This window comes from Thunnus albacares, chromosome 17, assembly GCF_914725855.1.
Source record: "Thunnus albacares chromosome 17, fThuAlb1.1, whole genome shotgun sequence".
Taxonomy (NCBI): domain Eukaryota; kingdom Metazoa; phylum Chordata; class Actinopteri; order Scombriformes; family Scombridae; genus Thunnus; species Thunnus albacares.
Window position 1 is genome coordinate 1947861 of NC_058122.1, and position 13353 is coordinate 1961213.

General features: G+C 38.6%; 1 protein-coding gene across 3 annotated transcripts in view; it reads right to left on the bottom strand.

Annotated features, from left to right (window-relative positions):
- Nucleotides 1-13132, bottom strand: part of si:dkeyp-72e1.9 (syntaxin-binding protein 4) — a 95451-nt gene extending 82319 nt beyond the window's left edge. The window contains exons 1-2 of one of the 3 annotated variants that reach the window (XM_044331194.1): nucleotides 12927-13006; nucleotides 11464-11545 (exon numbers count right to left, since the gene is read on the bottom strand). In XM_044331194.1, coding sequence (XP_044187129.1) covers nucleotides 11464-11486 — 23 coding nt within the window. In that variant the 5' untranslated portion in view covers nucleotides 11487-11545; nucleotides 12927-13006. Of the gene's footprint in view, nucleotides 1-11463; nucleotides 11610-12926 lie in introns of those variants that run through there. The other 2 variants (XM_044331192.1, XM_044331191.1) reach the window with 2 other exon arrangements.
- Between the last annotated feature and the right edge of the window lie 221 nt (nucleotides 13133-13353).

The following is a 13353-nucleotide window of genomic DNA, read 5'->3' on the forward strand; positions in this document are numbered from 1 at the left end:
TCTGAAGACTTGATGCTAGATGCTAGACAATGTTTTAGGTCAACACATACAGGCAAGCATACATTTGCACTGACACAAACACAATGTAACCAGAATCAATCCCAACTGCAGTCTTTCATTTTATACTGTTCAGTATCATCTACGTGTGATCAAGTGCAATCTTTAATGTATCACAGCAGTTACTCACCTGATTTAGTTCAGCTGGTAATACTATATGCTACAACAGCCTCCAGAGAAAGTGTTGTTTTGCTGCCTTGTTTGGTTTGGTTAGTATAAACTGTTTGCACAGTGTTGGAAGTATATTTCTAGTTTTACTGCATTTCCCACTGATGTTTAATTAGTGTTAGTATAAATAAAATGAGTGAATAAATCTAATGTTCTCTCAATTTCAGCCCTCCACCCAGACTAATGTTTTTCTGTGCCAAAACTTGAGCTTTTCCACAATAGTTTCCATATTGTGTAAATCACAAGTCTGCCCAGTGAGGGATTATGTGCCAGGGAAGTTAAGAAGGACTTTATGTCGCCTCTAACTTTCTTTGTAATCAATCTTCTTAAATATCAATTTTGCAGAATACACAGCACAGTTGTAGTAATTAACATGGATTTATGTTTATTTTGTCAGATGACACTGCATTATAAAATAATGATATTTACTTCACTGCAGTGGGTTATTGCTTATGAAATGCGATTAAATCACTATGTCACTTTCTTTTGTTTGACAACAGAAATTAAAAAAATACATAGATGAGAACAATGATGATGTGAAATCGGCTGCATTAAAACACAGTATTAGTGATTAAGGATGTGCAGAGGGCTCAGTATTTGTATTTGTATCTGTATTTGTTGAGGCAGCAAAATTATTTATATTTGTATTTGTATTCGAATCACAGTGAGCAGGAGGAGAGTGAATGGAGGTTGAACGGGATGTCACTCAGCACAGTAACAGTAACTGCCCAGTCACAGTCAACTGTGAGAAATAAAGAAGACAACTTTCTGTTAACTAACTTTCTTTGTGATCATTCATTTTAAATGTCGCATGATACATTATACAGCTGTTGTTAGTCGTAATCTGTATTATTCTTGCAACCATAAAACACTGCAACTATAAAATAATGACTTGGTCAGACGTCTGTCTTACTCCTAACCAGATGTTGGTTGTGATGCAGTTTTGTTGAAAAGAGGATGAAGAAGAAGATATGTAGCTGTTTTCTGCTGTGTGTCACTGTGGGCAGAGGTCTCTACAAAACTAACTCTTTCCTACAAGTTTAGGTTAAGGGAACCACACAGATTACAGGTTAAGTTCCTGTAGTGGAAAAGAGCCATCATTTGAGGAGGTAAAGGTTAAGCCCACTTAAGCCCTCCAAAGGACAAACCCTCACAGAACACAGCCCCTGAAATGGGACATGGCTTGTATTGGTGAAACACTGCAGATCTTATTCTAAAGGACTGTCACTAGAGTAATGTTTACTAGGGATGGTCAATTAACCAAACGTTTACCAAGACTGACATTGTAGATCTTAGATTGATTTAATTTTAGTTAAGTCAGTATGTTTGGTTCATTCAAACAGGACAGCAACGGATAAAATTCTTTGCGTGGTTTATTCACAACATTTATGAATAAAGGCTTCATCCATAATAGTGAATCCATCTCCTATTCCAGTTCAACTGTTAAATTTAAATATGTTTCTTGTTTCAGTGTGATCTCCTGGACAGCTCTGGTGAACTCGTGGCTCAAAGTTCACTTTTGTTCACCTTTACCCTGCAAATTCACACAGTTGACCCACAGACATACAGATGCATTATGTCTGAAAACGGAGAATGATGTGACATTAGTGACACTGATTTCCAATGATATCCCTCAGGCCTAAGGTTTTAGATCATTGAAATATTGATATCAAACTGTATTTTAAGTGTGTTGGAAGTATGTCAGTTTGACTCTGCCTCAAGTGATTTTCCCAAACTACAGCCTGAACAACAAGACCTGACTCTGAACTACAAGTAAGATCAGCAATAGCTGTTGTTAAATTTTATCATGAGAGCACTGTATCATTTCAAATTGTTCCTCGTTCAGAAATCTTCCTGCCTTTTGAAAAGAGGCAAAATACAAACAAAAACAAAAGAATTGACTTCTAAGCTGCCACATCCTATTGACAAAATGGACAGTGAAATGCATGAGTGAAGGCCCTCTCAATAACTTAAGTAGCCTTCAGTTGAATGAAAGGCACTGAGCTCGTCTCAGCTAATTACAGCTGTTAGGGCACATACCAGCAGCCCACTTATATCCTCTCACTTCAAATGAAGAAACAGAACAGGTCAAGTGTCTGACACCTTTGACACCCCTAAATAGACACAACAGACCAGTCAGCTATGCAAGTAAGGAAACATCAATATGTTGAGGGAGAGGGGAAAAAAATCAGCAACAAGCAAACTTCCCTGGGGGCAAATCCAGTCAGCATTTTGCTTCAGGATCTACATCTTAGGTGGAGAGAAAATCAAACCCAATGAAGTCATTCCCAGCAAATTGATCGTCACCAGCGGGTATGGGGACGAAAGAAGTCGATAAGGGGTGAATTGGAATCCCTTTACTTCTCATTGATTTTACCTGACAAGGAAAAATGGAGCTGATTCTCACAGTGTCTGTTAAGAGTCTGCAGAATTTAACAGATGACTACAGGAGGACATTTTATGCTGAGAGGCATTGTGAAACATGTCCATCTAACAGTCTGGATTTTAAACCAAATGTAATGTTCATGATTCACATGACAGAGGAGGCCAAATAAATACTCATACTATAGATAAAAAATACTGCTTGGATTATTACAGTATATACTGTATGTCATATACTGTATATACACTCTGCATGGTGTTATAGATTATGTAAATTTAATATACATTTTGCACAGAGTACCTCAAGATGACAAATTGTAGATATGTTATACTTTTAATGGGTCAGTTCACTAAAATCACATAAAGAGCATATTTTCTCACTCACCTCTGCATGGCTAAACATTGAAAAGGTTTGAGATCCAATCGAGGTGAATGATTTTTTTGTGATATTTACAGCCTTGAAAATACAAATTAAAGAGAAACATGTCTCTCCAGAAAATGTCTCTGTTACTCTGTATAATCCACATGGTTTGTCAGTAGTTTTTATTGGAGCTACTTTCTACTGACATTGTACTGACAAAACCTGTTGACAGTAAAATATGTGTATTATCCTGAGAAAATGTGTTTGTAAACCACTACATATGATAGATTAATACAGTTTTGGAGTCGGTGTGTAAATATAATAGTCCAGACATTACACTGGATTTATTTTTTAGCCACCAGCATTTTACATACCAACAGTTTTGGTATCAGGAAAGACACCATATAACAGGAAAGACACTATATGTTTCTGATATAATGGAAGAGTAACACACACCAAAGTTTATTGTGAGGTGCTGATCACTGGAAGTAGACTTGAGAGCAGGAAAAAAGTGTCACACACTTTGGCTCCATATGCATTTCTCTTTTATTTAGATGACGTTTCAGCCGTCAGGACTTCTTCAAGATCAACAGTAATAGCAAAACACAGACACTGGTATGTTATATAGGCCACACCCTAGTAATACATCTGATGGTGATTAGACAATCATGTTCCACCATTAGGGTGAGAAAAACAATTAAGAGGCCTTCAGTGAATCTTCAGTGAAAACTCTTAAAAATCAGTGACAGGAACTACAGCCAATCAAATCACTTTCACAGTTTTGATTTGCTGAAAGCGTCTTGATTGTTTTTCTCACCCTAATGGTGGAACATGATTGTCTTATAACAACCAGATGTCCCAAAGTGTTTTGTGCATAGCTGTAATGTAATGATTTAATTCACAAGTGATGGACTGCCAAGCATCCTTGGCCAAGCAACAAATATATATCTAAACAAAACCAGGTACTGCTGATCACTTAGATCATACCATTGTAGTAGTTGAAGCATTATGCAATATGGATATTTCTAGTAGCAAGGAAGCTGGTCAGAATTGAAGGAACAATGAATGAAGCCACGTATAAAACTAAAAACTGGTGCAAAGATTCACCTTTCAGCATAATGACCCAAAAGCAGCCAGCCAAGAGGCCTCCCACACCCCACTGAGAATATGTGGACAGACCTGAAGATAACAGTTCACCAATGATTCTAATCCAGTCTGACGGAGGATGAGAGGATCTGAATTAGAGAGACTGCACTTTTGCAGGTGTGCACAGCTGGTAGAGGCATACCCAAGAAGACTGAGAGTTGTAATCACTGCTGAATAAAAGTGCCGGAATATACTTTATACTGAATATATATCTTTACATACTTAATTAAACATCTTTTTTATTAATACAAAATCATTTGCAGACATTTCTAAACACATTGTCTCTGTCATTAAAGGTTAATGTCTAGGGATGCGCGATATTATCGGCACGTCGTCGGTATCGGCCAATCAAAGCTCTAAAATGAAATATTGGCATCTGCAAGTTCTGCCGATTATGAGAGGCCGATATGTCATCTTCTCTTCCTTCGCCTGACTGTGCTTCCTTCGATGGACTGTGTCACCCTGACGGTCCTGGTGCTTCCTCCGCAAGCTCCACTTCACTCAGCTGCCCGTCAGACCCGCTGCTTCTTCCCACTTTAACATGAATAACAAACCGGGGCTCGGTGCTCTGGTTGGTTGGTTTATAACGGCAGTTGGCAACCAGTGTATTCTGGACCCAAGATTAAATCCTACACATTAATCCTGTCTGTCTAAAAAACTCAAAGAAAACTCTACTGCTCTACCCTCTTAGCAGGTTCATTAAAGTTTTAACCTGAGCTCCTGAACTCCAGTCTTCCTAAATTCTTCCTTCATATATTGTCTTTCTTGATCATACTTAGTACAATCTATGCTTGCATGAGTTATAGTCTCCTCAGCCAAATGGAAAAAAATATGTGCATATATCGGTATCGGCATCGGCCACAATGAGTTGGAAATATTGGCATATCGGACATCGGCAAAAAATTCTATATCGTGCATTCCTTGTTAATGTGTTTACTCTTTGCCATAGTGGATTCTGTTTACTCATTAATTTTTTACAGCTCTGGTCAAGACTTTCAAAAATGATTGCCTATTGACAACAATTGTATTTATTGGAAGTGCCACTAATATTTTAAGCCAATTGTCAATAATATTTGTTGCACAAAAATAATTCTTAGTATAAGAATTATAATTCTAGTGCAGTTTTGGAGTTTCTGGCTTGTTTTTGTGCAAAGATGCACAAAGATAAAATTCATGCTCTATTGGGAGTGTTTTCTAACACCATTTTTCAATATTCAAGAGAAAAGACTACAGGGATGATGTCTGACTGGTTGGTTTGGCAAATGCATGCCTGTTAAACTTTTCCAGCTCTGATAAAGAGCATCCATAAGCTTTTCTATAGAGAGCATGCACAACTGTCTCCCACCCTTTTGATGAAACAGTCCCAAACAGGGCTAGGTGGAGAGAGCAATTATAGCAGCAGAGAAAGCAGTGTGAGTGGGGTAAAAATAAATAAATCCAATAACAGTTTCTGCACTCCCCTGGACTGCCAGGCAGTATTCTTCTCTTACATTTATACAATAATGACCTTGAATGAACAGGGAAGGAATAAAGGGCATATCATAATAACATGTCCCAGATAAGGCGGGGGTAAGGCAAGGATAAGGCAGATGCTAAGGCCAGGTGACTTAATGAGAGCATGTTGTTTTCCTCTGTCACAGCAGAACTAAAGTGATGTTTGTTGCCACCAGAGGCCTGAATTCCACAGGACAGGAGTCGAGTAAAAAACCTGTCAAAGTGCATCCAGTCACACCTGCCACCACTGTCACAGCATTTAGACAGTTTCACTTAAGGACACCAAGTCAAACAAAAAACCTGCTATCTATGAGGTTTTAACAAATGTTTATGTGAGGAAGCTTGCCAATATTCTAGATCTTTGGTATAAAGAGGATTAATGTTTCTGAAACAAAATTTACACAAAACCTCTCCAATTATAATAATACTATTACTATGGAAATCTTTGGTGAATACAAACTCTAGAGGAAAAAATCAACATTTCCACTCTGTGAACAGTTGTAATGTTTTTAGTTTCCTTCCTAGTATTTATAGGTCCACGTTGTTGTTTGGTAACATATTTCTTATTCCAACAAATAACTGCCAAAATATAGTTGACATAGCATAATGTTATGATATCTTCAGCTGAATCATTATGGAGTTTGATAGCAGAAACTGTTTCAGAAAACATCCTAGACAAATTCAATATTACAATGATTAGAACTGTAGTCAATTAGAGGTTTATCATTACACACTTGAGAAGTTGTCTCCTGCTCTGCTGTGCTTTCTGCGTGACTTCATTTTGTCATCGTAATTTCTGCTGGGAAAACAATACCTGTGCTTTTGCATGCTTTAGCACATTCACTACAAAATACATTACAGTATATTTTACATTTCTGATTAATATTTTGTAAAGCATGCCCAGTGTTTTTGATTTTTAGATATGTTTTTACTACTTACTAAGCAGCTATTGGCTTACATTCATATTAGTACAGTGTGAAAATTAACTTGTCGATACTTTTAAATTTCCTTAATTTATGTATGTAATCAAAGTGAATATCATGTCTACTTTGATTATTGGTTATGGTGTGATAATGCAGAGTAGATGATGATAAAATAGATAGATATTCATAAAATAACCAGACATTCCTACCTGACCTAATAAAATATGGATTTTGACAATAAATCAGTCCTGCTCATTAATTTGCAACATTACTAGCAGTATTCTGATACACACATTTTGTCGCTGTTTGTTTCTATCAATAAACCAACTTTTCACATTTTGGGCAGAAAATGGGATGGAAACCCTCTTATTATTCTTAGTGGGTCCTGCATTTCTCTGACTGCACTGTCTGAATAGTCATTAAAGCCAATATTTCACTTGCCTAAATTTCATGGAAACGTCAGAGACCTCCTCTCTTCTTGAATATGATTATGTAAATCTGGGTGTGTAGTGTTTGTTGGAAGACAGTTGTGATTTGAGTCAGGGGTGCAGCTGTCATCATGCACCTCAGTGTACTGAGGTGTACACCCACTACTACTTGGATAGCCACCTACAACTACATCTAGGCCAACTTTTGATTTAAAGGGACTGAAATCCGTCAGTTATGCCCCACCAGGAAGTGGGTCTGTAAAGTGTGATGGCTGTTTACACCAGAGAATTTCAGTAATAATGTTACTTTTCAACTTCATTTTCTCTTCAAAATACATTTAAACGATTTAAAAAGTGTCCAACTGTTACAATTTGGGATGAACTCACAATGCATCATACTATCATATCATATATAATTATTAGTAGAGGTTCTATGCTTTTATTATTCAGAAATATGACCAATTATTTGATATTTAGATGGATTCCTCCCTAAACTGCTGTGGTGCGCTGCCAATGTTCCGGGTGGAATGCGCTCTAGAATCATTGTTCTGCACATCGGAATAAGTGGATTATTAAACTATTTTGACAGTAATTGTTTGGTTCACAGAGCGTATGTATGTAAACTGAAGACAGAGAACACTACACTACAAAGGACTTGTGAAAAAGCCTGTTTGTGAAAGGTCCAAGTGTTTTTTTAGAGGTCAAACAGAAATGAGATGCTGACTGAATTGCAGTACTAGTACTTTACTATTACTTTACTTTAGTTAATTTATGATTTGCTGTATGCTTAAGAAATAAAATCAAAGTCTCTGTACCATACTGAGCATCATTATTTTGCATTGTGTCGACTCGCATTGTATCACGTTGAATCACATTGTGTTGACTCAAATTGTGTGGAACTGCACTGTATCGCAATATGGATGAATCAAATCACATTGGTAGTTGCTTCATATGTATCTTTAATGTATCGGATTGTTGGCAATGCATTGAGATGCGTATCACATTGGCCTCAGTGATGGGAGATACACATCCCTACTCCAGACTCCTGCTACAGTTGTACCTTTTTGTCCACCAACTCTTTGTCTTTTCCTGTGGCCAAGCTTCTGACAGTGGTCACTAGTCCTCAGAAAAAGAGCATCTGCTCCCAAAATCCATCCTCTAGTCCTCCAATCCAGTCCATCCTCCCTTACACCTGCCATTCTACTGTTCTCCAGCCTGTCTGTCTTCACCAGTCAATTATTAATGAAGCTAGTTTAAAAACTTGACCAGCCTCTGCCATGTCTGTATTTAGTTCTGTTCCAGAAAATCTTTATAATCTGAGGGAGGTATTTCTCATCTGGCAGGGTGAGCCAGATTTCCTCTGACTGTTGAGTAAAATCCTCCTGCAGCACACTGGTGACTTTCAGTGAGTCACCTATAAGAAAAATCTACAATGCCTCAAGTCTCAAGTCTCAAGCAGAATCCTCCTTCAATCGTATCAGCTTTGAGCAAGACTGAAAGCCTCATATTTGAAGTTTAACAAAGGGCCAATAATGGCCCAATGGTTTTGTGTAGCCTGAGCATCTAGAGCCAAAAGCAAAATGTGAAATACAAGTGGAAGAGACAGAGATAGAAAAAGAACAGTGTTTGCACTCAGCAGTGCACCGTCTGTCTCACTGTCTCAGCATCCCGTTTGATCCATGCTGGCAGCTGCAATGTGTGATTCATGGTCCATCCATGTCCATATGCATCCAGGTCTCAGTATTTTTCCAATGTGTATTTTAATAAAAGTCATGAAATAACTGCTTAAAATGACTTAACTTTGGTGCAGCAAAGATTTTATACAGTACAAAGATCACTCACTTCCTCGCCTGAGCAATGCATGTGTGTGCACGCGGGGCAGGTGGATATTGTTGTCGTTACTGCAATATCTTTGCTCAACACGGCAGCTCTTCAATTACATGTGTTGACAGGCAGTCACTGAATGGAATCATACTTTGGGTAATCAACTACTGGTTTTTTATTCAATTTACAAGAGGACTGTTCAGTGTCATTCATCCCCAGACATCATTTGACAAATAGCTGTGTGGTCAAGCTAAAGACACTGGCCATCCATCACATTTTAGTTTCACCTGAGTGATTTAGCTAGCTAACGTAGCCAGTCATCTGATGGCAGATGGAAAAACTACTTTTCTTTCAGTTCAGCATTTGACCCTGTGTTTACTGTCTTTACTGAGACAGAGAAGAAAATGAAAGTTAAGCTTTGGGACGGGAGGAGATGTGGGACAAGAGGTGAATGAAATGAAGAGAAAGAGAGAAGGTGATGGAGATGACAGAGAAAGAGCAGCAGGTACTGCACACTGTACTGTACACAACACAATCTCAAGCTAAATAATGAAATGAAGAACATGTATATATAATTTTACTGAGTTATTTTTATCACACTGGCAGGAGAGGACAGAGAGCAAAGAGTTAAGGATGGACAGAGATGTACAGACAGGATATAATGTTGAATGCAAAGAGACAAGAGGATATGAGGGAGAGAAGAACGACACAGAAAAGGAGGCTCACCGAAAGAGCAGGAGAACAAGAGACAGTCAGGAAAACGAGAGAGACTCCAGACAAGCAGAGCAGTACTGAGGGAGACGATATTGGAAGAAAGTTGACGAGGAGAGGAGATGATGAGAGCACAGACAGCTGATGTCACTCAAACAGACGCATTTCTACATGAACTAGATCCAGCCAAGTGGAAAAATAAACCACTAACAGATGAGGAAAAGTACTGCTATCTAAAAAATAAGTGGGTCAAACATAACTATAATTACCCCAAAACAAAGTTTGGTGAAAAGCAATTATGCTATAATGTAAAGTGGGAGGAGAAATATCCTTGACTTAGATATTCAGTTTAGGAGAAAGCTTTTGGCATTGTTTTTTGTGTGTTTTTTCTCCTCCGAATTCTTGTTGGTTCTCGGCATTTTCTTCAGACTTACATATTTCAGCTTTAACCCGATTCTCGTGTATGACTCCTTTACAGATAATTTATGTTATTGTCCACTGATATGGTTGTAAGCTATTGTTATCCAATTTTCGCTCTCCAAACTCTTAAAATGCACATATTTAGATCAGGAAAATCAACATTTTTTCAGGGGGCCATAACCCCAACCCCCCAGGACAAGCTCATTTTTTGGACCTCAATTGATCAGCACAAGAGTGCAGAAAAAGTGACAAGTACTTAGCTTGCATCCCACCCCATGGACTCTAACAGTGCCTCATTTAAAATACAGCCACCACATATTAACTATCTGCTCTGTAATATTGCAGTACTGATGCCTCTTTTATTATTATTATTTCTTTATGAGCTCTTTGTGACCCCAAAGAAGATAAATAAACACTGTCTAAGTGTGTTTCAGTGCAGCATGACCTGCTGTCAGTCACAAGAATTTGATATACGCATGTAGCACTGATGATGTTTGATGACAATTAAATTACCTTCCAGTCCATGACTTCATGTTTACAGCTTTTAGTTTGTCAGTGTGAACATCAAGCAGACCAGAACTAAAAGGCAACAATGGATCAGTGAACCAAACTACAGGTGTGAAAGCAATGTCCTGTCACCAATCATAAGAATATTTCTGCTACTGAATGATGTCATCCTCAAATAACATCTCAAACATTAGACCGCAGAGCAGCCAGTGGCCACATTCAATAATGATCACTTTGCAGGGGAGAACCTGGTGGATCATTGAGAACACATAGAGAAGCTTTGCTATAATGATCATATAAGAATGCAAAAAAAGATGCATAAATTTCCCTGGAACTGAACAGCCTGTTTTTGAAAGGATATTTAGGGCTCTTTACTGACATTTCTTTGTTTGTTTTTTTTGTTGAGTGAGTCATTACGGTTCCATCTACTATATAACCACTACCACAAGCAAACAACCAAACAAGAACCATTCAACTACAGCTTTCATTTTGAGTGACAGATATGCAGCTTCGGGGCAGGTGATGTATTTTACTCAGTGTATTGATAAAAATTCTGAAATAAACCAAGATCACCATCACTGATCACCATGTCTGATGCAAAGCTTACCCATCTTTTTATTCACTATTATAGGTTACTAGTAGAGGACAGACCATGGACTACATTCAGTCAAAGGTCAAACATAACAAACTAGTGTCTTGCAAGGAGTACTTCCTACCTGCAAAACGGCACACATTTTAAGAATATGCAATATCACAAATTTAGGACTCACCATGTAAAAGTAAAAAGCTCAACACATATGACTCATTCTCCTTTTTTCACATTACGCAACTTTACTGGTGAGCTACACTTTATCAAATCCATATAAGTCAGATTTAAGTTTATTCTAACACTCATCACAGCTGATTTTCAGGCAACCCAGACAAACTGAACTCTCTCCTGACAGTGATTTGAAGCAGCAATCTCTCAGCTCTCATGAACCACAGCAGATTATTCAACATCTCTCCAAACCACTACTTCTGTCTCTCCCTGTGTCACACCTACCTGTTCTTAATGGTGGGGTTCATCCTGAGAGGAAACAGTCCCAGGTCTACGTCTTTGCTGTCAGGATTAAACTCTAGGGCTCCTGAAACGTAAATCAGAAAGTAGTCCCAGAGCTCTGGTAACTTCTGAGAGGAGAGAATCATGAGGGAAACTTTAAGGGTGGTCCTGTTTGTGGGAGAGAGACAGCTGGCAAAAGATAGGTGTCATCCAGAGAGGGGGGCACCCAGCAGTGTTACATCACCTCCCTTCAGCTTGCCTTTAAGCGCTCCCAACTGACCCAACCCCAACAGTCCACTCAGCACCTACATTTAGCTGACTGACTCCTCCCTCTTGGGACAGAACACAAGCACAACATGAACTCACCCTCTCCAAACTGCCCTTCTTTCTCATGGGATCAGTCATCTCATCTTTATTGATCTATTTTTATTGTGAAAACTGTATTATATTCCTGGTGGAAGTGGTAAGTCTACTAGCTGTTGCTTTATACAGTACTAAATGTATTCTCACTTTATTTCTTAACACTGTGCTATGTAATGTCATGTGGGATTTCAATAGTGTGCAAAAAAATTAAAAAATAAATAATTCATTGTCATTGCATTATGCTACTTAATTTTGTCAATATAATCTAAAAATGCCACTTAATATGACCTTTAAAAGGTTTCATCCTGCTCTATAATACTTTAACTTGACTGCACATACTGTGTCTTTTATTGTTAGTGTTACTTATTAAATTATAAAATCTGTAGGGTTTTACATGGATTAATTATGGTCACAGGTAAAAATGACTGGTGCTACAATCACTGCTGATGTAGACTATAATGCAGCTTTGCTAAAAACTGCCCTTTTCTTTTTCTTTTAAAAAAAATTTTTAAAAAAATTATCTTGTGAAATTCCAAATTAGGCAAAGAAATTTGCACCATTTTAGCACATTTGTTAAAAATCTCTTCAGAATCAGAATCACCTCAGATGACTTGTCACCCCATCACCATCACTAACAACACACACATACACCACTTATTTATTGTCAAGTGAGGAAGGAATTCTATTTTAAAAACATCAACGTTTGTTAAGTTAAGACTACACACATGTCCAGCAGCACTGAGGATACTGAATATCATCAGTCATCAAGGTCGTCTGGTAAATTCGTCACAGCTTACATGAGAAAGCGACATTTTCATTCTAAATGATGAATTCCACTTAATTAATTAATTGTTCCACCATACCGTATTTTTTTTACCGCGCTTTGCGTACATCGAACAAATGAGCCCAATTTGATTCAAACAATAACGTCTTATTTATTATAGACTTTGTGTGCCGAATTTATCAGGGGAACCTATTTATTTCGTGTTTAAGGAAACATATAATTTTCAAACTTTGTAATGAAGTTTTATATCGCGTTCCCTCTTTCCCAGAGCAGAACGCCACGCGCCGGCTGAACCCACACGTGTTCACCTGTCACGTACCAGTAAATGAGCGACAGTCCGTCGAAACGCTCGAGCTCTCTCCCCCGCTGTTTCAGCAGAGACATATTATCCAAACGCGGTCCCGGTGTTCACCCCCTCACTGCTGCTGCTCAGGTTTCACAATGGAAACAAAGTGCCGCCGTCCCAGAAACGCATCACTCTGCCCGCTCTTCAACTGGCCTCGCGCTGCGCTGAAGCTGAGCCGCGTGCCTCCGCTGACTGAGTGGATGTGTCAGCACTCATCCAAATCAATGAGACGGACGCTGCGAGCGCGTGCGCGCGCGCGCGCCGGTAACTGGACGCTCCGCCGGCCCGATTCTAATCTGACCGACACGTGGACTTTTGCCTGCTGACTGACCTTAACCCATCTGTTTGACAAAATTTCAATGTCTCTCCACACTGACAGTACACACACACACACACACAC